The sequence below is a fragment of the Molossus molossus genome, unplaced genomic scaffold (genome assembly GCF_014108415.1).
Source record: "Molossus molossus isolate mMolMol1 unplaced genomic scaffold, mMolMol1.p scaffold_m16_p_6, whole genome shotgun sequence".
In the NCBI taxonomy this organism is placed as follows: Eukaryota; Metazoa; Chordata; class Mammalia; order Chiroptera; family Molossidae; genus Molossus; species Molossus molossus.
The window spans coordinates 41,801,325-41,827,478 of NW_023425399.1; the positions used below are offsets into that span (position 1 = coordinate 41,801,325).

A 26,154-nucleotide genomic window follows, 5' to 3' on the forward strand; every position below is an offset into this window, starting at 1 on the left:
AAATCCTTGCCCTGAAATGTGCCTCATTCAGGTCAGCAGCTTCAGAGTGAGTGACCCTTCCTCACCTGTACCAGACCTAGTGCTACTCCACTCAGGTCTCGTCAGCCTTCAGTTCTGTGTGCTGAAGGCTGCTTATGGACAACCCATCACTGCCTGAGGGCTTTTCCTGGCACAAGAAGCATGCTTGGTCAGTGCACAGGGCAAGTCGAAAGGACCCAGAAAGGAATGCCCCAATGCCAACACCTCAACTAAATCCCCAGGGCTGGGGAGGTAGTGGACACATGGTTTCCTATGTTCCTTAAGTGGGGTAACTCTGAGGCACATCTGCTATCTCCCAGAGATCTCTGCAGCAATTAAGCTCCAGTTGTTTGCAGCAGTAACTTCCTTGATTATATTCCCTTTGTTGGCTGTCTTCCCTTCCCTGTCACACTTCCTCACTCCACTGCACATGCTTCCTGGGATCACCCTCCAAAGCAATTGACTAGAACTTGAACCCTTGCCTCAGAATCTGCTTCTGGAGGAACTCATATCAAGACAATTCTCCCACTGGCTGAAATCCACAGAGACCCAGTTTCAGTCATGCATATGTTGACACTGTCTTAGGGCATGGCAATGCAACAAAGGAAAGGAGTCTGGATCCCCGAGCGATGGCATGGAGGAGAGCCACCCACCAACACACAACTGCTAGGTAAGAAAGAAATGACCTTCTTTTTCCTTCATGCCACAGCACTTCTTAGGAAATCTTTGTTACTACAGCTGTACCTTATCTTAGCTAGTAACCCTACCCAACACCAATTTCCTGTTTGGTCACAACACCCTGCTTTTCTGCTGGGGAACCACTTTCCCACCACTGCCAGGCCAGAGGTAGAGCTGATTTGCTCTCTCTACTCCTGCTTTAAGGGAGGCAGGGACATATGACTCAGGCCTGGGCAAAGAGAGCCCCATATCTCCCAGAGCAGGGTGATTGGCTCAGGGGCAGACCCAAGAGCCAAATCAGGCCAATCAGAGACAAGAAGTATCAGCCCAAGACCTTTGGCTAAAAGATAAACCCTCTTTTCTGCTGGTCTGCTGCACTGGGGGATTGAAGTCCAAGGGTGGGTGGTCATCCAGCTTCCACCTGAGTCTGCCTGGGAAAGTAGCCACCTGGGGGGAAACTGGATAAAAGAGAGAAAGATGAAGGATGATGACATGACTTAAGCACCTACATTCACCACCCCTGAAGTGGGAACAACCCTAGACTTAGCTAATAGATTAGCTTTTCTGTCAAAGACATTTTATTTATTTATTTATTTATTTATTTATTTATTTATTTAATCCTCACCCGAGGACATTTTTCGATATTTTGTTCAGATAGAGTGAGAGGGAGAGAGAGAGAGAGAAGCATCGACGTGAAAGCGACACATCGAGTGGTTGCCACCCACACGACCCAACCAGGGCCGGGGACAAACTGCAACCAAGGTACGTGCCCTTAGCGGGAACCAAACCCGGGTCTCTCCGGACCGCAGGCTGAGGCTCTAACCGCTGAGCCAAACCGGCCAGGGCTGTCAAAGACATTTTAAACTGAATTCCCATCACCTGCAACCAAAAGAGTTCTGTTTAGTATAAATCTGATCCCAAAGAGAAGGTCACATCAGCTAGTTAGCTAGTTCACAATTCCCTGTGCAAAACAGGCTGCAGGCCAGCTCTCCCAGCCAGAACAATTAAGATATTTCCTTATAGGAATGTTTGTTTTTGTTGTCTAATGACCCAGATAACTGAGGAAAGAAAATCAATCACCTTCTAGCCTCTCTCTCCTCTGTATCAGGAGACACAACACAATGTCAGCAATTTGCCCACTGGAGCCAGGGTTGAGCCCTCACACAGGCTGTTCCTGGAGGCTGCACTTTAACCCGAGGTGCTGCTGTGGGGCCCTTTCTCTGGCCCCCAGCTGCTGGCCTCTGCTGTCACCTCATCTGCTCGGGGCACAGAGAGCTGACTCTCCAGTAGTGCAGAGGATGGCTCCAGAGAACATGTGCAGCACCCCTTAGGTCATAGGTGCCCTGCAAAAGGGCAGATTTCCTTCCTTCTGAAAGAAAAGTGCTGATGCGGAAGAGAAGTGTTATAGGATATACTTACACTGTCCAGATGTTGGCATAATGCCTGGCCCACAGTGTGGAAGAGGAGAAAAGAAGGGCAGGTGGAAGGAAAGGAGTGAGAGGAAAGGAAGGAAAGGGGGAGGAAGGGGAACCATGAAAGAAGGGGAAATAAGAAAACGGTCTCATCATCCAAATATTTCCCTAGACTAAGGAGAAATCTGGTCCCAAAGCAAGATTTTCTTGATCTGCTAGGGTGAAAATGGACCTGAGGCACTCAGCCCAGGCAGTGCCCAGGGGACAATGGGCAGAACATGGTGCAGCTGAAGAGCACTTCACTTAGTTCAGGGGACTGGGAACGCTACCTCTCCGACCTGCTGAGGGTTCTGGGCCCTTCCTGCTAGCCCTCCAGGCATGGACGCACCCTGAAACTTCCTCACCAACCCCTCTCCCATGGCCTGCTGCCTCCTGTTTGCCCTAACATGGTCTCAAGTTAGTTTCTTGTTAACCTCCCAGGCCTCCTAGCTGAGCAGATGCAGGGAACTAACAGTCACTATGCTCAGCAACCACAGGCTGCTGCTGCGTCCCTCCCACAAGTGCAGTGTGTGCCAGTGAGCCTCCTCACACTCCAGCGTTTGCCACACGTTGCTCCAGTGCTGGACTCAGGGAAGGGAGAAGTGCCTTCAGCCAACAGGTCCCAGCCCCAGAAAGCCAGAGGCATCTCTGCAGTAACCACATGCCACAAAAAATGATCTAAGTGTTTGTAAGTTACCTACAGATTTGACCCCAAGCGCCTCTGCCCAACAGTGGAGGAGTCAGTGGTTCAGTGCTATCTTTTCAGCAGCTGTCTGTGCTCCTACCCAACACTTAAGATTGCCTCTTCAAACCCACCCATTGACACAGAAAAATCAACCCCCAAATAACTTGAAGTTTAATGTCACACAATAAGCCCCAAACGAGGAGCTATATAGCTCAACACGCTCCTGTTTTGTTATTATAAGGAAAGTTTTATGAGGACATTTCATTTATTAAAATAACTCTTTTGGGGTAATAAAATTTATTTTTCTCAGTAGCATTTCAAGTGGAAGTACTTTTATTTCAAAGCACCATAATATGCTGGTCTCTCTAAGAACACTTCTGCCTCCTTGTGTGAAAATCCTAAAAAAAAAAATCCTGCACAGTGATCAAAGCCACCCATCAACTTTCATTAACATGATTGTGTTCAATAGGACATGGGTTATGGGGGACCTGACACCACTATTACAATAACAACTTTGGAACAGATCCCCCTGCTAAGGCCTCAAAAGGACACAGAGATAAACTGAACACTTGTAATTAGAAAGAGCCAGTGGGACCCTCAAAACTCAAAATCTGTGTAAACATGTCAGCATTGGTGTCTCTCCCTTTCTCCTTCTCACTTCTCTTCCTCCTCGCTCAGGTTGGAATTCCCCTGGAATGTGGATGTCAGCTTGTTTTGCAAAAGGGCTGCCAGTTTTTTGGAAGTCTTTTTGAGAAATGCGCTGCCCGGGTGGGCACTGTTCACGTGCAGGTACAGGTCCTCCTGGGTGGGGCCTGTGTAGCCACAATCCTCACAGACGTAGAGCTTGTCCCGACGTTGCTTGTAGGCATACTGCTGCTGCACCCCATGGATTTTCTTCAGGTGGGACTCCAAGGAGCAGCGCTGGGTGAAGGCTTTGTTGCAGACATCACATTTGTAGGGGCGAATGCCTGCAAGAGTGAGGGACACACACATCACTGGTTGGTCATGGCCAAGCCAGAGCCTTCCAACTAAGAAGCTATAAAAAGTCATCATGCACAACCCAACGGCAAACAAATTACCCAATTCAAAATCAGGCATAAGAACTGAAAAGATATTTTTCCAAAGAGGACATACAAATGGCCAATAGGTACATGAGAAGGTGCTCAACACCACTAATCAGGAAAATGCAAATAACAACCACAATCAGAACCCTTGTGCACCATTGGCGGAATTGTAAATTGGTGCAGCTACTATGGAAGTCAGTATGGAGTTTCCTCAAAAAATTAAAAATAGGTCTGCCATATGATCCAGTAATCCTACTTCTAGGATATATATCCAAAGGAAATGAAAACAGGATCTTAAAGAGATATCTGCCCTCCCAAGTTCATGGCAGCATTGGTCACAAAAACCAAGATTGGAAACAACCTAAGTGTCTATCAATGAATCAACAGATAAAAAAAGATGTCACATATTTATAAAATGGAATATTATCTAGCCATAAGAAAGAAGGAAATCCTGCCATTTGTGACAATGTGGATGGACCTTGAGGGTATTATGTTAAGTGAAATAAGCCAGACAGAGAAAGGCAAATACTACATTAGCATCATTTATATGTGGAAAAGTTAAACCCATAGAAACAGAGTAAAGAAGTGGTTGCTAGGGGCTGGGGTTGGGGTGGGGAAGAATAGGGAGAAAAAATGTCATCATGACCAAGGCTTCAAAAAGAGGAATATGGTTAGTGCAGGAGACAGAACTGTCCATAAGTTTACCATATCCATATGAACAAATGTAACAACATAGCAAAAACACACCACCTGGTTGAGGAGGAGGAATCTCATTCTTTCTTTTTATTTATTTAAAAAAATTGTTTTTAATATTTTGTTTTTATTGATTTTAGAGATAGAGGAAGGAAGAAAGAAAGATAGAAACATCGATGAGAGATTAGATTCCAAAATGGTGGTGGAGTGAATGGAAGCTACACAGACCATTTCCCAGGACCAAACTGGAATTAAAACTAAAATGAAGACAAATCATCAGAAAAATCAACAGAAAAGCAGCTGGTGAGGACGTCTATAATCACAATCAGAAAGAGGACCCTAAATCGAGCCTGGTAGGAACTGTGGAGGTGTGAGAGGATGGGCTGGGAGCCCACAAACAGCAGCTGTTTTAGCTGTGAGCGGCTCCCTCAGGGTTAAAATCCCAAGCCAGCTCCACAGTGCAGAGGGCCAGGACAGAACACTAAACTAGCTATAGCCATCACCTTGGGCTCTGACAGAGGAAGGGCAGACTGGAATGGAACTGTGTGGAGAAACTTGGGAGCTTGGACAACTAGAAGAGCTGGGAGGGCAATAGGATTTTTTTGCTGAATCACTCCTTGATGGGACAGAAGCCATATTACTTAACGAGGCCCTTCTGAGAGCCCCTAGGAGAAGCAACAGCCCCTCCCTCAGGAATTTAACACCACCCAGCAAGCATCTGCTCCACCCACTGGAAATCCTCTTACCCTAAGAACCTGAGGGATATTTTTCATTCAGTTGAGGGCTAAAACCTAAGGCTCATCAAGTAACTGAGACTAATAGCCTCCAGGCAAACAGCTAGAGGATAAGTGAACCTTTCCTGGGCTTGCAAATCTACCCAGGAAAGTAAGACTTGACAGTAGTGTTTATCATGGGTCCTCACACATGTGTACAAACCCACTGGAGGGAGCCACAACCAGTGGAACACCAACACCCACAGGAAAAATTTGGCAGGCTGCAAAACCTACTGAAACAGCTAAAATGGTGAAATAAAGAAACAAATTCCTAATGAAAGAACTCAATAACTCAACAGAAGATGAAATAAATGAAAGGGAATTGAGCAAGATATCAGTGGAACAGTTAAGAGTAATAATCATGAGGAAGTTCAATAGCATGAGTAAAGATATACAAGCATTGAAAACCAACCAATTGGAAATGAAGAATGACATAGCAGAAACAAAGAACACATTGGAAGGAATAACCAGCAGATTAGAGGAGGCCGAGGATTGAATCAGTGAATTAGAAGACAGGGTGGAAAAATCATCCAATCAGAGAACCAAAAAGAAAAAAAAAACAATTAAAAACCAGGAAGACAGACTAAGAGAACTGTGGGACAATATGAAACATAACAATATCTGCACCATAGGAGTTTCAGAAGAAGAAAATAAACAAGGGTGAGAGAATATATTTGAAGAAATAGTGACAGAAAACTGCACTAATCTGGTGAAGGAAAAGGGCGTACCAGTTCAAGAAGCACAGAGCCCCAAGTAAGAAAAACCCAAACAGGCCCACACCAAGACACATAATAATGAAAATTCCAAAAATTAAAGACAAAAAGAGAATTCTAAAGGCAGCAAGAGATAAGCAACAGGTTACCTACAAAAAAACCCCACATAAAGCCATCAGCTGACTTTTCAACAGAAACATTACAGACCAGAAGGGAATGGCATGAACTAATCAAGGTCACGAAAAACAAGGATCTGAATCCAAGGCTATTTTATCCAGCAAGGTTATCATTCAAAATAGAAGGTGATATAAAGAGCATCCCAGAAACAAAAAGGCTAAAGGAATATATTAGTACCAAACCAACACTGTAAGAAATGGTAAAAAGACTGCTGTAATTAATAGAAGAAACAGGAACAAAAATATAACTACAACAAACAAAAATGGCAATAAATAAATACATATCAATAATAACCTTAAATGTAAATGGATTAAATGCTCCAATCAAAAGACACAGAGTACCTGATTAGATAAGAAAGCATGACTCATATATATTATGTTTACAGGAGATCCACCTCACAACAAAAGACTCACACAGGTTGAAAGTGAAGAGCTGGAAAAAAATCTGCTAAGCAAATGAAAAGATAAAAAGAGCTGGGATAGTAATACTCTTATCCGATAAAATAGACTTCAAAATGAAAGTCATAACTAGAGACAAAAAAGGCCCCTACATAATACTGAAAGGATCTATTCAACAGGAATATATAACCTTGGTAAACATATATGCATCCAACATAAGAGCATCAAAATATATAAAAAAATATCAGAAGGCCTTCAAAGGATATATCTACAGCAATACAATCATAACAGGGGACTTCAACACCATGCTGACATCACTGGATAGTTCTTCTAGACAAAAAATTAACAGGGATACAGAGACTCTAAATGATGCAATAGATCAAATGGATTTAATCAATATCTACAGAGAATTACACCCCAAAACTAAAGAATTCATATTCTTCTCAAGTGCACATAGGACATTCTCAAAGATAGACCACATATTAGGACACAAACTAAGTCTCTACAAGTTCAAGAAGATTGAAATCATATCAAGCATCTTCTCAGATCACAATGGCATAAAACTAGAAATCAATTACAACAAAAACAACCAAAAACATTTAAACACATGGAGGCTAAATAGTATATAATTAAACAATAAATGGGTTACCAGGAGGTCAAGGAAGAAATTAAAAACTTCCTGGAATACAATGAAAATGAACATACAGCAATACAAAATCTATGGGACGCAGCAAAAGCAGTCCTGAACGGGAAGTTCAGAGTACTACAGGCCTACCTCAAGAAACAAGAAAAATTCCTAATTGACTTTCTAATGTCACAACTTAAAGAACTAGAAAGCAAACAAAAAAGAAAAACTCAGAGCAAGTAGAAGAAAAGAAATAGTAAAGATCAAAGCAGAAATATATGACAAAGAGACCAAAAAAAACAATTCAAAAGAACACTGAAACAAAGAGCTGGTTCTTTGAAAAGATAAACAAGATTGATGGACCCTTTGCTAGACTTACCAAGAAACAAAGAGAGAGAACCCAAATAAGCAAAATCAGAAATGAAAGAGAAGAAATAACAACGGACATCACAGAAATACAAAGGATCATTAACAAATATTATGAACAATTATATTCCAACAAATTGGACAACCTAAGTGAAATGGACAAATTTCTAGAAACACATAATCTCTCAGAACTGAACCAGGAAGAGACAGAAAACTTGAACAGACCAATAACAACTAAGAAAATTGAAGATGTAATCAAGAATTTCCCAGCAAACAAAAGCCAGGGCCCAAATGGCTTCACAGGGGAGTTTTTTCGAACATTCAGTGAAGAACTAATACCTATTCTCCTCAAACTATTCCAAAAAGTTTAAAAAGAAGGAAGACTTCCAAACTCATTTTATGAGACCAGGATAATTCTAATTCCAAAACCAGATAAAGACACTACAAAGACAGAAAACTACTGGCCAATATCCCTGATAAACATAGATGCCAAAATCCTTAACAAAATATTACCAAATCGGATCCAGCAATACATTAAAATAATTATTCACCATGACCAAGTGGGATTCATCCCAGGGATGCAAGGCTTGTACAATATTCACAAATCAATAAATGTGATACGCCACATAAACAAAAAAACCTTATGATCATATCAATAGATGCTGAAAAAGCATTTGACAAAATCCAGCACCCATTTCTGATAAAAATGCTCAGCAATGTGGGAATAGAGGGATCATATCTCGACGTAATAAAGGCCATAGATGAAAAAACTACAGCCAACATTATATTTAATGGGAAAAAACTAAAACATTTTCCTTAAGAACAAGAACAACACAGGGATGCACACTTTCACCACTCTTATTTAACATAGTACTGGAAGTCTTAGCCACAGCAATCAGACATGAAAAAAAAATAAAAGTGATCCAAATTGGAAAGGAGAAAGTGAAACTGTCAGGTGACATGATACTATACGTAGAAAACCCCAAAGACTCCATCAAAAATTTACTAGATTTAATAAATGGATTTGGCAAAGTAGCAAGATACAAAATTAACATCAAGAAATTGATGGAATTCTTATACATGAATAATGAACTCACAAAAAGAGAAACGAAAAAAGCAATCCCATTAATCATTGTAGCGAAAAATTAAGATGCCTAGGAATAAACTTAACCAAAGAAGTAAAGGATCTGTTTGCAGAAAACTACAGGATATTGAAAAAAGAAACAGAGAAAGATATAAAAAAGTGGAAGCATATACCTTGTTCATGGACTGGAAGAATCAACATCATTAAAATGTCCATAGTACCCAAAGCAATCTATGGATTCAGTGCAATCCCCATTAAAATACCAATGACATATTTCACAGAACTGGAACAAATACTGCAAAAGTTCACATGGAACCAAAAAAGACCCTGAATAGCCACAGCAATCTTGAAAAAGAAGAACAAAGTAGGAGGAATCACAATACCGGATATCAGGTTATACTACAAAGCCTTTGTAATCAAAACAGCCTGGTACTGGCACAAGAACAGGCATATAGATCAACAGCAGAGAGAACCCAAGACATTATGCTCAATTAATATTTGACAAAGGTGGCAAAAGCATACAGTGGAGTAAAGACAGCCTCTTTAATAAACGATGTTAGGAAAATTGGACAGCTACATGCAAAAAAATGAAACTAGACCACCAACTTACACCCTAAACAAGAATACGCTCAAAATGGATAAAAGACTTAAAGGTGACTCATGAGTTCATAAAAATCCTAAAAGAAAATGTAGGCAACAAAATTTCAGACATCACACTCAGCAGAATTTTCACTGATATAATGCCTAAGGCAAAAGAGACAAGAAAAAAATACATGAGACTACAGCAAACAAAAATGCTTCTGCACAGCAAAAGAAACAACCATCAAAATGGAAAGGGAACTCACTATATGGGAGAGCATAATTGCTAATGATACATCAGATAAGGTGTTAATTTCCAAAACTATATAGAGTACTCATAGAACTCAAAAAAAGGAAAGCAAAGAACCCAATTAAAAAATGGGCTGAGGACCTAAAGAGATACCTCTCCAAACAGGATATACAAATGGCCAACAGATATATGAAAAAATGCTCAAGGTCACTAATCATCAGAGAAATGCAAATTAAAATGACTATGAGGTATCATCTCACACCTGTCAGAATGGCTGCCATCAAGAAATCTTCAAACAACAAGTGCTGGCGAGGGTGTGGAGAAAAAGACTCTAACACTGCTGGTGGGAATCCAGATTGGTGCAGCCACTATGGAAAATAATATGGTGTTTTCTCAAAAAATTATAAATTGATCTGTCATTTGACACAGTCATCCTACTTCTAGGAATATATCCTAATCCTGAAACACCAATCAGAAAGAATATATGTACCCCTATGTTCCTAGCAGAACTATTTACAATTGCTAACATCTGGAAACAGCCCAAGTGTCCATGAATAGATGAGTGTATAAAAAAGCTTAGGTACATGTACACAATGGAACACTATGAAGCTGTGAGAAAGAGAGATCTCGTATCCTTTGCGACGACATGGATGGACCTGTAGAGTATTATGCTAAGAGAAATAAGCCAATCAGAGAAAGGCAAATACCACATGATCTCACTTATTCATGGAGTATAATGAACAAAAAAAGCTGGAGAACAACACAAACCCAGCGACAAAGAAAGAAGTATGGTTCAGACTGACAAACCTCAGAACAGGGGCCTGAGGGGGAGGGATGATATAAACCAAAGAACTTATATGCATGTATGCGTAACCTATAGACATAGACAACAATGCTTGGGGAAGGGGGTATAGGGAGGAGGTTGACTATGGGGGAAAAAAAGAGAAACATCTGTAATAAAAAGAAATTAATTAGGTCAGTCAGTGTGGCTCAGTGGTTGGGTGTCGACCCATGCACCAAGAGGTTGCCAGTTCAATTCCCGGTCAGGGCACATACCCAGGCTGTGGGCCAAATCCCCAGTGGGTGGCATGCAGTAGGTGGTCAATCGATGTTCTCTCTCATCAATATTTCTATCTCTCTTTCTCTTAAATCAATAAAGAAAATAAATTATTAAAAAAATAAATTAATAATAAAAAACAATGGAAAAAATTTGAGCCATTAATCCATTATGGTTTCAGCAATATCATTTTTGGGTATATAACCAAGGACATATAAACAGAATATTGGAAAAAACAAGAAAAGAAACATCGATGACAGAGAACATCAACTGCCTGCCTTTCACATGCTCCCTACTGGGGATTAGGTCCACAACTCGGGCATGTGCCCTGACCAGGAATTGAACTGGCCACCTCTTAGTGCATGGATTGACACTCAACCAGTGAGCCACACTGGCTGGGCTCATTCTTTCTACTTGTATACCTTAATGTTTTGATTTTAGAGTGGGCAAAGCAAGCATTGTTTTTATCTTAGTTTGGGTTTTCTAGGAAACAGTACTGTGACAAAGATTCCTGTACAAATTATTTGAGATGGGATTCCAGGAAGCACCTGTAGGAGAGTGAAGAATGGAAACAGGGATACAGGAAGAAGCCCCTACGAGGTGGGGTTATCGAGCCAGTCATTGCTGTGGGCAACCAGAGTCCAAATGGTTGGGCAAGTTGCAAAACAGTGTAGGAAACACTCACCTTTGAGTCACCTAGCCCACCTCCGGGAACTAGGTCTTTACCCACCAATCCAGCACTTTTGAAGGCTGCTCTTGGGTGGCACTGATTTTCTCTCCCTTGCACTTCTGGTCTGCTTCACATAAATAAAGCAGGATCCAGCAAGAACACAAGAACAGGATGCAGGTGTGGGCAGATGCTGCATGGACGGGAATGCCCAGAAATGGCATGAGCTGGGGGCAAGGGTGGGATACTGTTGGTAGCTGCTACAGTTATGAAAACATTTACAAACTGTATCTCATGCTGGTTATAGAATTGGGCTAATATAGCGGGGCTTGCCTTCCAGGTGGAGAGTTCATGTGCGCCAAATATACCATAAAGCTCAGCCTTACCAAAACATAGCCAGTCTTATTTCCATCACCAGTATTAAACCATGAGAGGTCGAAAGGCAGATAAAGAGACATAAGTAAGGTCTAACGTAGGCTTTAAAGTTGGGGATCCTGGCTGCAAAGGAAGAACAGTGTCAAGCGTGAAACCCTGGAGAGGGTGAATATCATGGTTGGGGTACATGGAGCAGAGAGGGGGCTGTTACCACAGTCAGACCATCTCAAAACCCAGAGGTCAGGAGGGTCACTGCCTGGAGGAATCCTAGAAGTCTCAGGCATAAAATTTAATGGTGTCCCCAAACTCATCAATCAAGTACATATTTAAAAATTAAAATACATACAAAAAAATCCAGAATGACAAGTTATCTAAGTTTTAAATAAGGACAGGATCTGACAGTGCCATGTGGAGCCACACAGGAGCTTGAGGTGAAAGAAAAAATGTGCACCCCTATGCTGATGTGTGTGTGTGTGTGTGTGTATGTGTGTGTATTTAAATTAAATGTATTGGAATAACATTGGACATTGGTTAGTAACACTATATAACTTTCAGGTGTACAAGATTATAATTTGATATCTGTGTACTCTATTTCGTGCTCACCATCAAAAATCCAGTTTCCTGTCCTGGCCGGTTTGGCTCAGTGGTTGGAGCATTGGCCCAAGGACCAGAGTCATGGGTTTGATTCCAGTAAAGGCCATGTACCTCGGTTGTGATTTGTCCCCAGCCTTGGAAGGGGTTGTGTGGGAGGCAACTAGTCCATGTGTCCCTCTCACATCGATGTTTCTCTCTCTTTTCCTCTCTCTCCCTCCCTACCTCCCTCCCACTCTATCTGAAGATAAATGGAAAAATATCTTTGGTTAAGGATTAAAAAAATATCTAGTTCCCTTTCTGTACCATATATTTAATCCATTTACCCAATTCACCCTCTTCTCACCCCCTTTCTCCTCTGGTAACTACCATTTTGTTGTTGTATCTGTGAGTTTGTTTTGTTAGTTTGAGATTTTTGTTTTATATTCCACATGAGTGAAATCGTTCACTTTTATATACTTTTAAATTATTTTCTTCCCAGAATGTTTGAATTGTGAAAAAAATATTGAAAAACTGTAAATAGATGTATTAAATAAAAATTAAAATACGACCTATCTCTGGTTGGCATAGTTCAGTGGTTAGAACATTGGCCCATGCACTGAAGGGTCATAGGTTTGAGTCCCAGTTAAGAGCACCTACCTGGATTGCAGGTTCAGTCCCTGGCCCCAGTTGGGGCATGTGTGGGAGGCAACCAATTGATGTGTCTCTTTCACATGGATGTTTCTCTTTCTCTTTTCTCTCTCCCTCTCTTCCCTACTTCCTTCCACTCTCTCTAAAAATCTATGGAAAAAATATCCTCTGGTAAAGATTAAAAAACAAAGAAACAAAATAATAACACAATGACCCAAATCTATGAAACACTGAGAAAGCAGCTGTCATTAAAAAATAAAAATAAATTTTAAATTAAAAAGAAAAGTAAGTGTATTAAAATTCACATTTAAAATGTTTAAATATTTTATTTATACAACAATGGCATTTATTATGATTTTACTATGCTAGGTTTAATGGAAGGAAATTTATCAAGATATTTTAAAAATCTATGTTTTTCACTTAGCAATACTCCTGGAGTTCCTTCCATGTTGGTGTTTATAGCTCAGTTTTATTCCTCTCTAACAGCACCACAGCATGTTGTTGTACAACTGTACCCAAATCCCATCTTTTAAAAACTATAGAGATTGAGGAAGCACTGCCCCAGCCCACACCCTCACGTTGTGCCATGTACAACCTTGTTCTGATGTGGTCCGTTCACCAACAGTCAAATTGCATCACCTCTGAGCTTGTTGGAAAATAAGAGTCCCACCCAAGACCTACTGAATGGAATGCAAAAGCTGCAGTTCTCCAACCCAGGAGGCTTCAGTAAACACAGGTTCCAAGCCCCACTCCTGGTTTGAGGGTAGGGCTGAGACTGCATTTCTAACATGTCCCCAAGTGATGCTAAAGGTGCTTGTACAGGAGACTTGAGAGTCACAGGTCTAAAATGATGACAAATTAAGCATAAGGCAGTCATACTCCCTCACCCCTCCCAATGTATTCTCTTCAAGGTTAAATGTCACCAGTTCCTCAATGGTGGGTTGTGGAGGATAGGGGGGCCACGAGTGCCATTTCTATTCGTAAAAATTTGTAAAGTATACAAATGATAAAAGAAGTCAAAATGGAAAAAAATTATTCCCCCATCCTGTCCAACCACCTGAACAAATCAAATTACTCATTTTTCTTTCAGTACACATCCAGATATACATATCATTTCCTTTAACACTCTTGATAAAAACTGCGTTAGGCCAGCGTTATGGTGAGATGTTACTCCAGCATACTCAAGCAGAATGCAGGCCTATATTATATCTCACACATTCTAGAAAAACTGCCAGAACTTAAGAGATTCCTTTATAAACCTCAGCACTTGGCACATAATAGGTGCTCAGTAAATAATGTTTAAATGAATGAACCTGACATTTTGAAATAAATGAATGAATGCGAGTTCATATCTTTGAAACTAGTTTGCTACAAATGTAAGGACTATGAGAATTTTCCAAATGAATATGCCCACATAGCAGCTGTCTCTCTCCACCTCTGGCAGATCAAGCAACAAACCTGATTTCAAACCCATATCCCATCAAAATGGAAATTCGCCCAGAGACCAGTTGCTCTTTTCGATAGTTAATGGAAAAAACTGTTTTAAAACATCTAAACTAAGCCTGTGGGGAAACCAGCACACTTACACCAGGCTTTAAGGTGGATACAACAAAATCCAGATTCCAGGAAATGGATGCTTCCAAACCTAATCATTTGGAAGTGGTTACACTACTTTGCCTGATCCCTACCACCTGGGAGAGGCCAACATGCCAGGACCAATTCCCATGAGCACTGGGTCCTTCTCACCTCCTTCCTCTCTCCATTCAACAGGTAGGCCAAGCATTGTCTATGGGCAGAGCATCCCTCAAGGCCCGCACAGCAAAAACTAGAAGATTTCATAGCCCTGCCTTGTCCAGACACTGAAGAGAATGGGGGTGACTGCAGCATGTGCCCCCCCACCCCCAGGGATGGGTGGGAATAAGCCTATCTTGGAGGATGGGTGACTCATGGACACAGAGATGGAAAGGAAACAGAAGGCCCTGAAAACTCTAGTTATGGCAATTCTGACTTTATAAACCTACCTCCCCTCCCCTCTCTGTTAAGTACCACATTCATACTTCACTCATTGGTGTAGGCAGACACTGTCATGCAGCAGCCTCTTGGTAACCCTTTCCGGAGTTGGGAACAAGGTCTTCCCTCCTGAAGCCCGCCATTCCCCACAAAATCAGGAGTGGGAGATAAAGGTGGCCAGACAGAGGCCCTGGACAAGGTGGACTGATGCCAAGGCTTCCCTGACATTGGGGCCTCACTCACCTTACTATTCACAAGCAAAGGCCCATCTCGCCCATGTTTATAGTGGGATACTAAAAAGCACCATGCCTGCTCCAGACACCATTAACCTATTGACACCTAGACAGTAACAGAGTCCAAGGCCACTGGAAACTCAGGCAGCACACATTTGCTACTCCTTAACTGAATCCATGGTCAGATTGCTGAACCCCCACATTCTCGACCCACTGCCAAGCCTTAGTTTTCTTACCTGTTAAATAGGGATAATATGCATAGCTCCTTGTAAGGCTGCTCTGAGGATTACCAGAGATATCACATGCAAAGGGCTGGCAGGTACTAAGTACTTGATGGGACACAGCTGCAAGAGTTTATAATCCAGCTCAACATAATACAAATATACTCCATTCATAAGGTGGCTGGTGGGGATGTAGTCAGTATTCTTTCAGTTGTACCTCTGTGTACACTTTTTGTATTTGTACGCATTTTTTAATGTATTTTTAAAATTTATTTATTTTTGTTACAGATGTTTCTCCTTTTCCCCCCAGTGATTCCCCCTTCCCCTGCCCTCCCTACCCTATCCCCACCTTTGTTGTTCATACATACATGCATATAAGTTCTGTGGTTTATTCCCCACACCCCCTCTTCTGGGGATTGTCAGTCTGTACCCCACTTCCACGTCTCTGGGACTACCCCCGTTACTCAGCTGGTTATGTTCATTATATTCCACAAATAAGTGAGATCATGTGATATTTGTCTTTCTCTGCTTGGCTTGTTTCACATAGGATAATACTCTACAGGTCCCTCCATGTCATCTCAAAGGATAAGAGATCTTTTTTTCTTACAGCTGCACAGTACTCCATTGTGTATATGTACCACAGCTCTTTTATCCATTCGTCTTCTGATGAACACTTGGGCTGTTTCCAGATCTTAGCTATTGTGAACAGTGCTGCTATGAACATGGGGGTACATATATTCTTTCTGATTGGTGGTTCAGGCTTTTAGGGTATATTCCTAAAAGTGAGATCACTGGGTCAAATGGAAGTTCAATTTTTAATTTTTTGAGGTGACACCATATTGTTTTCCATAGTGGTTGCACCAGTCTGCATTCCCACCAGCAGTGTACTAGAGTCCTCTTTTCTCCACACCCTCGCCAACACTTGTTTGATGATTTGTTGATGGCGGCCATTCTGACAGGTGTGAGGTGATACCTCATTGTTGTTTTAATTTGCATCTCCCTGATAATTAGTGATGTTGAGCATTTCTTCATATATCTCTTACCATTTGTATGTCCTGTTTGGAGTGGTGTCTATTTAGTTCCTCTGCCCATTTTTAAAATGGGTTGATTCCTTTTGTTGAGTTGTATGAGCACTCTATATATATTGAAAATTAACCCTTTATGATATATCATTGGCAATTATGCTCTCCCATACAGTGGGTTGCCTTTCCATTTTGATGATTGCATCTTTTGCTGTGCAGAAGCTTTTGAGTTTGATGAAGTCTCATGTATTAATTTTCTCCTGTTTCTGTTGCCTTAGGTGATGTATCAGTGGAAATTCTGCCATGTATGATGTCTGAAATTTTGTTGCCTACATTTTCTTCTAGGATTTTTATGGATTCGTGAGTCACATTTAAGTCTTTTATCCATTTTGAGTTTATTCTTGTTTATGGTATAAGTTGATGGCCTAGTTTCCTTTTTTTTTGCCTGTTGCTGTCTAATTTTTCCAACACCATTTATTAAAGAGGCTGTCTTTACTCTACTGTATGCTCTTGCCACCTTTGTCAATTATTAATTGAGCATATTGCCTTAGGACCATTTCTGGGTTCTCTATTCTGTTCCACTAGTATATATGTCTGTTCTTGTGCCAGTACCAGGCTGTTTTGATTACAGTGGCTTTGAATATAACCTGAAACTGCTAATGTGATCCCTCCAACTTTGTTCTTCTTTTTCAAGATTGCTGTGGCTTTTGCGGTCTTTTTTGGTTCCATATGACCTTTTGAAGTATTTGTTCTAGTTCTGTGAAATATGTCGTTGGTACTTTGATGGGGATTGCATTGAATCTATAGATTGCTTTGGGTAATAGGACATTTTAATGATGTTGATTCTTCCAATCCATAAATAAGGTATGTGCTTTTACTGTTTTATATCTTCCTCTATTTCTTTTTTCAATGACCTGTAATTTTCTGTGAATAGGTCCTTTATTTCTGTGGTTAAGTTTATTCCTAGGTATTTTAATTTTTTTGCTGCAATGCTAAATGGGATTGTTTTTCTAGTTTCTCTTTCTGTGAGTTTATCATTGGTGTATAAGAATGCCATTGATTTCTTAATGTTAATTTTGTAGCCTGCTACTTTGCCGAATTCATTTATTAAGTGTAGAAAATTTTTGATGGAGTCTTTGGAGTTTTCTACATATAGTACCATGTCATCTGCGAATAATGAGTCTCACTTCCTCCTTCCCATTTGGATCCCTTTTATTTTTTCCTCCTGTCTGATTGCTGTGGCTAAGACTTCTAATACTGTGTTAAATAAGAGTGGTGAAAGTGGTCATCCTTGCCTTGTTCCTGCTCTTAAGGGAAATGCTTTAATTTTTGCCCATTGAGTATGATGTTGGCTGTAGGTCTTTCATATATGGCCTTTATTATGTTGAGATATGATCTCTCTATTTCCAGATTGCTGAGCATTTTTATGAGAAATGGGTGCTGGATTTTGTCAAATGCTTTTTCAGCATCTATTGATATGATCATATGATGTTTATCTTTCATTTTGTTTATGTTGTGTATCACATTTATTGGTTTGTGAATATCAAATACCAGCCTTGCATCACTGGAATGAATTCTACTTGGTCATGGTGAATAATTTATTTCATGCATTGCTGGATTCGAGTTGCTAGTATTTTGTTCAGAATTTTGGCATCTATGGTCATCAGGGATATTGGCCTGTAGTTTTCTTTCTTTGTAGTGTCTTTTTCTGGTTTCTGAATCAGAATTATGCTGGCCTCATAAAACGAGTTGGGAAGTCTTCCTTCTTCTTGAATTTTTTTGAAATAGTTTGAGGAGAATGGGTATTAGTTCTTCTTTGAATGTCCAGTAAAATTCCCCTGTGAAGCCGTCCAGTCCTGTGTTTTTGTTTGCTGGGAGAGGCTTGATTACATCTTCAATTTCTTCTGTTGTTATTGGTCTGTTCAAGTTTCCTATCACTTTCCAGTTCAGTTTTGGGAGACTATGTGTTTTTAGAAATTGGTCCATTTTGCTTTGATTGTCGAATTTGTTGCCATATAATTATTCATAATATCAGTCAAAAATACATTGTATATCTGTGGTGTCAGTTATTTCTCCTTTCATTTCTGATTTTGTGTATTTGGGTTCTCTCTCTTTGTTTTTTGGTGAGTCTAGCTAAGGGTCCATCAATCTTTATCTTTTCAAAGAACCAGCTCTATGTTTCATTGATCCTTTGAATTGTTTTCTTGGTCTCCATGTCATTTATTCCGCTTTGATCTTTACTATTTCCTTCCTTCTACTTGCTCTAGGGTTTTCTTTTTGTTTGCTTTCTAGTTCTTTAAGTTGTGAGGTTAGATATTCTATTAGAAATTTTTCTTGCTTCTTGAGGTAGGCCTGTAGTGCTATGAATTTCCCTCTCAGAACTGTTTGCTGCTTCCCATAAATTTTGTGTTGTTGTGTGTTTATTTTCATTGGTTTCCAGGAAGTTTTTAATTTCTTCCTTGATCTCCTCGGTAACCCGTTCATTTTTCAATAACATGCTATTTAGTCTCCATGTTTTCAAATGTCTTTGCATGTTTTTGTTGCAGTTTATTTCTCGTTGCATGCCATTGTGATCTGAGAAGATGCTTGATATGATTTCAATCTTCTTGAACTTGTAGAGACTTAAGTGTCCTAACATGTGGTCTATCTTTAAGAATGTCCCATGTGCACTTGAGAAGAATGCGAATTCTGCAGTTTTGGGGTGTAATTCTCTGTAGATATCTATTAAATCCATTTGATCTAGTGTTTCGTTTAGAGTCTGTTTCCTTGTTAATTTTTTGTCTAGAAGATCTATCCAGTGATGTCAGTGGGGTGTTGAAGTCCCCTGCTATGAATGTATTGCTGTCACTTTCTCCTTGGAAGTCCTCCAGAAGATTTTTAATATATGTTGGTGCTTCTATATAGGGTGCATATATGTTTAGCAAGGTTATATCCTCCTGTTGGATAGATCCTTTCAATATTATGTAGTGGCCTTCTTTGTCTCTAGTTATGTTCTCTAGTTTGAAATCTACTTTATCAGATATGAGTATTGCTACCCCAGCTTTTTCTTTTGCTTTCCATTTACTTTAAAGATATTTTTCCATTTCTTCACTTTCAACCTATGTGAGGCTTTTGTTGTGAGGTGGGTCTCCTATAAACAACATATATGTGAGTCATGCTTTCTTATCTAGCCAGCTTAGTCTGTGTCTTTTTATCGGAGCATTCAAACCATTCACATTTAAGGTGAAAATTGATATGTACTTATTTATTGCCATTTTTGTTTAGTGTGGTTCTATTTTTCTTCCTATTTCTTCTACTAATTACAGAAGTCCTTTTAGCATATCTTGTAGTGCTGGTTTGGTGTTAATATATTCCTTTAAACTTTTTTTTTCTTTGGTCTGGAACGCTCTTTATTTGACCTTCCATTCTGAATGATAGCCTTGCTGGATAGAGTTGTCTTGGATTCAGATCCTTGTTTTTTATCACCTTGATTACTTCATGCCACTCCCTTCTGGCCTGTAGTGTTTTTGTTGAGAAGTCAGCTAAGAGCCTAATGGGGTTTCCTTTGTAGGTAACCTGTTGCTTACCTCTTGCTGCTTTTAGGAGTCCCTCTTTTTCTTTAATTTTTGGCATTTTAATTACTATGTGTCTTAGTGTGGGCCTGTTTGTGTTCTTACTTGGGGCTCTCTGTGCTTCTTGAACTTGAATGCCTTCTTCCTTCTCCAAGTTAGGAAAGTTTTCTGTCATTATTTCTTCAAATATATTCTCTAACCCTTGTCCATTTTCTTCCTCTTCGGGCATCCTATGAAGCAAATGTTATTATGTTTCCAGTTGTCCCACAGTTCTCTTAAGCTGTCTTCCTGTTTTTTTAATTGTTTTTTCCTTTTGGTTTTCTGATTGGTTGATTTTCTCTACCCTGTCTTCTAATTCACTGCTTCCGTCCTCAGCTTCCTCTACTCTGCTGGTTAGTCCTTCCAATGTTTTCTTAATTTCTGCTATATCATTCTTCATTTCCACTTGGTTGGTTTTCAATATTTCTATATCTTTACTAATGGTGCTGATGTCCTTACTCATGCTGTTGAGCTTCCTCAAGATCATGGCTCTGAACTCTACCTCTGATAATTTGCTTAGCTGCAATTCATTGATCTCATCTTCAAAAGAGTTCTCTTGTTCTTTCACTTGGGATTTGTTTCTTTGTTTCACCATTTTGGTTATCTCAGTGGGTTTTGGAGCCTGCCAAATTTTCCCTGTGGGTTTTGGTGTTCTGCTGTTTTTGGCTCCCTCTACTGGGATCTGATGAGCCTGGGTGGACCCACGTTAAACTCCACTGTTAAGTCTTACTTTCCTGGCTAGAATTGCAAGCCCAGGAAAGGTTCAGTTATCCTCTAGCTTTTTCCTGGTGGCTAGTAGTCTCAGTTACTCAGTGTCTTGGAATGTAGCCCTGGTGTTCTGCCTAAGAGGATTTCCAGTGTGTGGGGTAGGTGCTGGTAGTTAATGAGCCTCAATTTTTATTTCTTTGCCTCCTGGGAAAGGTTAAATCTCCGAGGGTGGAGGCTGCTGCTTTTCCCCACAGCTCAGGGAAGGGGCACACTGGCCACCGTCCTTTGTGTCCAGAACTCAGCAAAAACTCTGAGTGCCCTTCAAATCCCGGGTGTCCACAGAGTTCCAGCCCAGTCTGCCCTCCCTCTGCCATAGCACCCAGGTGAGTGGCTGTGGCTGTTTTAGTGCTCTGTCCAGGCTCTATGGGCTGTGGAACGGGCTTGGTCTTTATTCGCTAAGGGCACTGCTCACAGCTAAGACTGCTGCTGTCCATGGGCTTCCAGGCCGCCACCCTCTCGCACCTCCACATATCCGACCAATGTTCCTGGTTATAGGGTCCTGTCCTGCTGCTTTTCTGTTGCCTTTTTCCAAGGATTTGTCTTTATTTTAGTTGTAATTCCCATTTGTTCCTGGGAGATCACCTGCATGGCTTCTATTTACATCCTCTAAGCCTATCTAAAGCACAGCTGGGTTGCACAGGCCTTTCTGGTGCCCCTGCACCCTGCAGGAACAGTGGGTAACTGGATAGCACAGTCCCTCTGGGGACCTGGCTCTATGCCTATGTTATGGGCTGCTGGGTTGCACAGGCCTCTCTGGTGCTTCAGTACCCCACAGGCCCTGTGGGTAACTAGATTGCGCAGTCCCTGCTGGGTGGCACAGGCCTCTGTGGTTCTTCAGCACCCCGCAGGTCCCGCGGGTTATTGGATGGCAAAGTCCTTGCTGGGTTGTACATGTAATTGGATGGCACAGTCCCTGCTGGGTCGCAGGGGCCTCTCTGGTGCTTCAGCACCCCATAAGACCTGTGGGTAACTGAATCGCAGAGTCCCTTCTGGGTCTCACAGGTCTCTCTGGTGCTTCAGCACCCCACAGGTCCCATGGATAACTGGATTGCACAGTCCCTGCTGGGTGGCACAGGCCTCTCTGGTGCCCCTGTACCCTGCTGTTCCCATGGGCAGGTAGCTGGATTGCAGCAGTCTCTCTCAGGCTCAGGCTTCCCACTGCACTTGTGAGCTACCGGACTGCACAGGCTTCTGTGGAGTCCCAAGTCTAAGTGCTGGTGGCTGGGGAGTGCTGCTGCCCTGTGGGGCTCAACTCCTGCTCAGCTTTTGCTATAGATTTTGGGGATGGATCTCATCTGCTGGTCTGTGCTTCTGTTGCCTGGGGATGGATATCTGCTCTCCAGCCTCTGCTGCTGGGGGTATATCTGGACTCTGATCGGGCTGCTACTATGGGGGATGGAGCTGGGCTCCAGGCTGTCCGTGGCCTCCACGACTGGCACCTTGGGAGCTCCACTACTGTGTATGGGTCTGTGTTGACACAGAGTATCCACTGGTTCAGTGGTGCCAGGTGTGCTGGTGGGCTTAGGTTGCTGGGCCCTAGCCGCTCCCACTGCCTCCTCCCAGGGAAGACCCAGGATCTTCCAAAATGGTGAGACCTCCTCGAGGTGCAAGGAGAAGCTCCCTGAAAAGTCGCTTACTGGGATAGCTGGCTGCTCCTGTCCACAGCACAGGAAGCTTCTGCTCCGTGTCTCTGCACTGCAGGGGTTTGGTCGTCCACCTTCGAGTCCACTCACACTCTCTCACATACTAGCTCACTCTCTCACACACTCACCCTACCTCCAGTCCTGCCCACCTCCATCTTTGCTGATGTATTCTTTATTTATTTCACAGTTTTTTAAAAAAAGATAATTTTTTTAAATGGTGGTCATTAGGTAGAGGGAGAAGGGGAGAATCTCCTTCACTGCTCTTCACTGTTCTTGTCATGGAGTGGTGGGGGAGAGGGGGAATCCAGAGGAGGGTGTCTCAAAAATAAATTAATAACAATAATTAAATAAATGTGCCCTAGTCAAAAAAATATTGTATGGGGTTATCGAAAAGGGCTTCTCCTTATCAGATTTGCTATTTCTACTACCAAAATCAAGCTCAAATCACCAAAGAAAATCACTTGTTTTTGGTGCTTTCTGCTTACTTTCCTTTATGTAGCTAAGTGTTCCTTTATTGAACTTTATGCAAACACGAATTTCAGTGGGAAACTTTTTAGAGGCTTCTTTGTGGGAGTGGATCTTTTAGGATACCCTCCTTAGAAGGTAATGTGGCAATGCCCATTCTTCGACCCACTTCAGGAGCATTATCTACAGAAAGACTCCTTTGTAGGCAAAGGATATACAAGAATATTCATGGTAGTACTGTCTGAAATTTAAAAAAAAGGAAAGAAGGAAAGGAAGGAAGGAAGGAAGGAAGGAAGGAAGGAAGGAAGGAAGGAAGGAAGGAAGGAAGGAAGGAAGGGAAAAGTGTTGAAATTGGAATAACTGTCATCAATTGGGGCAAGGGAAAATGATGGTGCCTCCATATTTGAAATTATGTCATAATCTCATATTTAAGAAATGCTCTGACAGTTACTAAAAAAGGTGAGATGTGTCTATCTGTGCAGATGTGAAACAATCTCCAAGATATACAGTATATTAAAAAGCCAATGTGTACTTAAAACTTCTGGGGAAAATAATTAAAAAAAAAAAAATCTTAGAGGAAGAAGGGGAGGAGAGAGAGAGATCCATGTGGGAGAGACTCATTGATCCGTTGCCTCTGTAAGTTCCCCGATTGGGGATCAAACCTGCAACCTAGGCAGGTACCTATACTGGGAATTGAACCCACACCCTCTGGTGCATGAAATGATGCTCTAACCAACTGAGCCACAAGAGCCAGGGCTGGAAAATTAAAAAAAAAAAAATTAAGTGGAGTATGACATGGACATGAGGAGGTAGGCTTACTTTTATTTCTGTCATTATTTTCCCTTTCATATTACTTTTTTTCTAAATATGTTTTTATTGATTTTCTAGAGAGAGAGAGGGAGAGAGATAGAAACATCGATGTGAGAGAGAAATATGGATCAGCTGACACCTGCATGCCCCTACGGGGGATCAAGCCTGAAATCCAGTCATGTGCCCTGACCTGGAATTGAATCTGAACCTTTCAGTTCATGGGATGATGCTCAATCCACTGAGCCACACCAGCCAGGCTCATATTACTTTGTTTAAAAGTCCAAATAAAATAAAAGAGAGAAAATTTGATGAGTGACGGAGGTAATCCCACAAGACAGCATTCAACTTGCTAGAGGCAGAGGATACTTTATTCCTTTTCCTTCAGCTGTTCCACTCCCAACTTTTTCCCCTCTGCTTTTTTCCCAGTCCAGTCAATCCTTCTCTTTGGACTCCAAACAAGACACCATTGTTTCCTCTCCAATCAAAATGGGATTTGTTTGCCTTCTGTCCCTCTCAATGTGGCCTATGAAAGAAATGGTGGAAGGTTTCCCAGGAGGCCAGGCAAATACTTCCTTTTGGCCCTGCCTGCTTCCCTGACCTCAAATCTAAATTCCTCAGTTTCTCTCTATGGAACTCAGAAGCTTCCCCAGGAATGGCAGGAACCGACAGAGTTGTAAAGTTATAACCAACATGGGTTATATCTCTTGGCACCCTGTCCCCCAAAGACTAAGCTGGGGATCCTGCCCTTTTCAACTGTTTATAATGGCTTACACTTTCTTCTCTATAGATTTTATATTGGCTGAAGTCTGTTACAGAATAAGTATGCATTTTACAAAGGAAAACAATAAAATATTTTCCACAAAAGCTGTACTGTCTGATGAGCCTGGCACATCTGGTCTACCAGTAAACAATGCCCAGATCATGCTTGACATGTGGCCCTCAATATATGTGCTGGAGCATGCGGTTCTAACATGCTCTCAGGTGCTGCTGGTGCATGGACTACAAACACTCTGAATAGAAAGGGTGTAGACAGAGTACAGAGACTGGCACAAGCAAGTGTGGCAGTATTATTTTTTACTCAAATACAGTTCTCCCCCCACCGAAAGCAAACCATTCCCCTTCAATGCATTCTTAGAATGCATCTCAGCTGGTTCAGCCCAAACACTTAAACCAAAAGAATATTCTTTAAAAACAGGCTCACAGTGTTTTTCATGGGCTGTGAACAAAATTTACATTGGGTTCTTTAAAGCTCATGCCTCCCCTCACCCCCACATCCATTTCATAATTTCCCATGGTGGCCTCAGTGATCCTGTCAATTTAACTTAAACAGAGCATGTCCCTCTATTAAGTGTGTGTTGGATACTATTAGCCCCCAGTCCAGACCCCTATTCCAAGCCAGTACATTGTTTCCCAGCTGTTTTGTGTTGGTGAGCTAACAGGGCCTAGCTGCCTCCTTCTCCAAGAAATGGGCACTATTGACCTATGTGCCCAGGGAAAAGGCAGCCCTCAGTCAATGCCTGATGATGTACTGTGAGAATGGTCCCTGCTTGCCTGTAGACAGGACAAGACTGTGGTGCCATCCACATTCCGGAACCCCAGTGGGATCAGGCTAGGGCTGGACTCCATTCTCTACCCTGACCCACTCTCTCGTCCCTTATAGGTTTCTTCTGAGTGCTCTTCCTCAACAAATTATTTTATAAGAATCACCATATTAGCCCAGCCAAGAGGTTGCCAGTTTGATTCCAGGTCAGAGCACATGCCTAGATTATTGACCATCCCCAGTGGAGGGCATTAAGGAGGCAGTCAATCAATGTTCTCTCTCATCCATTTTTCTATTGCTCTCCCTCTCCCTCTCCCTTCCTCTCTCTCTAAAAATCAATAAAGAAAAAAAAATGAAACAAAAAAAAATTGCCATCTTAGAATTTGCTTCTAGGGAACCCAACCTAAGACAATTTGGATTGTTGGTGGGAATGTAGACTGGTGCAGCTACTATGGAAAGCAGTATGGCGTTTCCTCAAAAAATTAAAAATTTAATTGTCATTTGACCCAGTGATCCCACTTCTAGGAATATATCCTAAGAAGCCTGAAACACCAATCAGAAAGAATATATCTACTCCTATGTTCATAGCAGCACTATTTACAATAGCTAAGATCTGGAAACAGCTGAAGTGTCCATTAATACAATGGAGTACTATACAGCTATAAGAAAGAAAGATCTCCTATCCTTTGAGACCACATGAAGGACCTTGAGAGTATTATACTAAGAGAAATAAACCAATCAGAGAAAGAGAAATACCACATGATCTCACTTATTTGTGGAATATAATGAACAAGGTGGCTGATGAATGAAATAGACCCAGAGACACAGAAAGGAGTATGGTTCAAACTGACAAAACTCAGCATAGGGGGGCAGGGAAAATGGAGGCGATGAACCAAAGAACTTATATGCATGTATGCATAACCAATGGACATGGACAACAATGCCGGGGGTTGGGGAGGGCAGTATGGGGAGGAGGGT

The 26,154-nt window shown here is 41.5% G+C and overlaps 1 protein-coding gene across 2 annotated transcripts in view; it reads right to left on the bottom strand.

The window, feature by feature from the left end:
• Positions 1–3,321: 3,321 nt before the first annotated feature.
• Positions 3,322–26,154, bottom strand: part of OVOL2 (ovo like zinc finger 2) — a 46,209-nt gene continuing 23,376 nt past the window's right edge. For both annotated transcript variants that reach the window (XM_036245700.1, XM_036245698.1), the window contains exon 4: positions 3,322–3,800. In XM_036245700.1, coding sequence (XP_036101593.1) covers positions 3,487–3,800 — 314 coding nt within the window. In that variant the 3' untranslated portion in view covers positions 3,322–3,486. The remainder of the gene's footprint in view (positions 3,801–26,154) is intronic.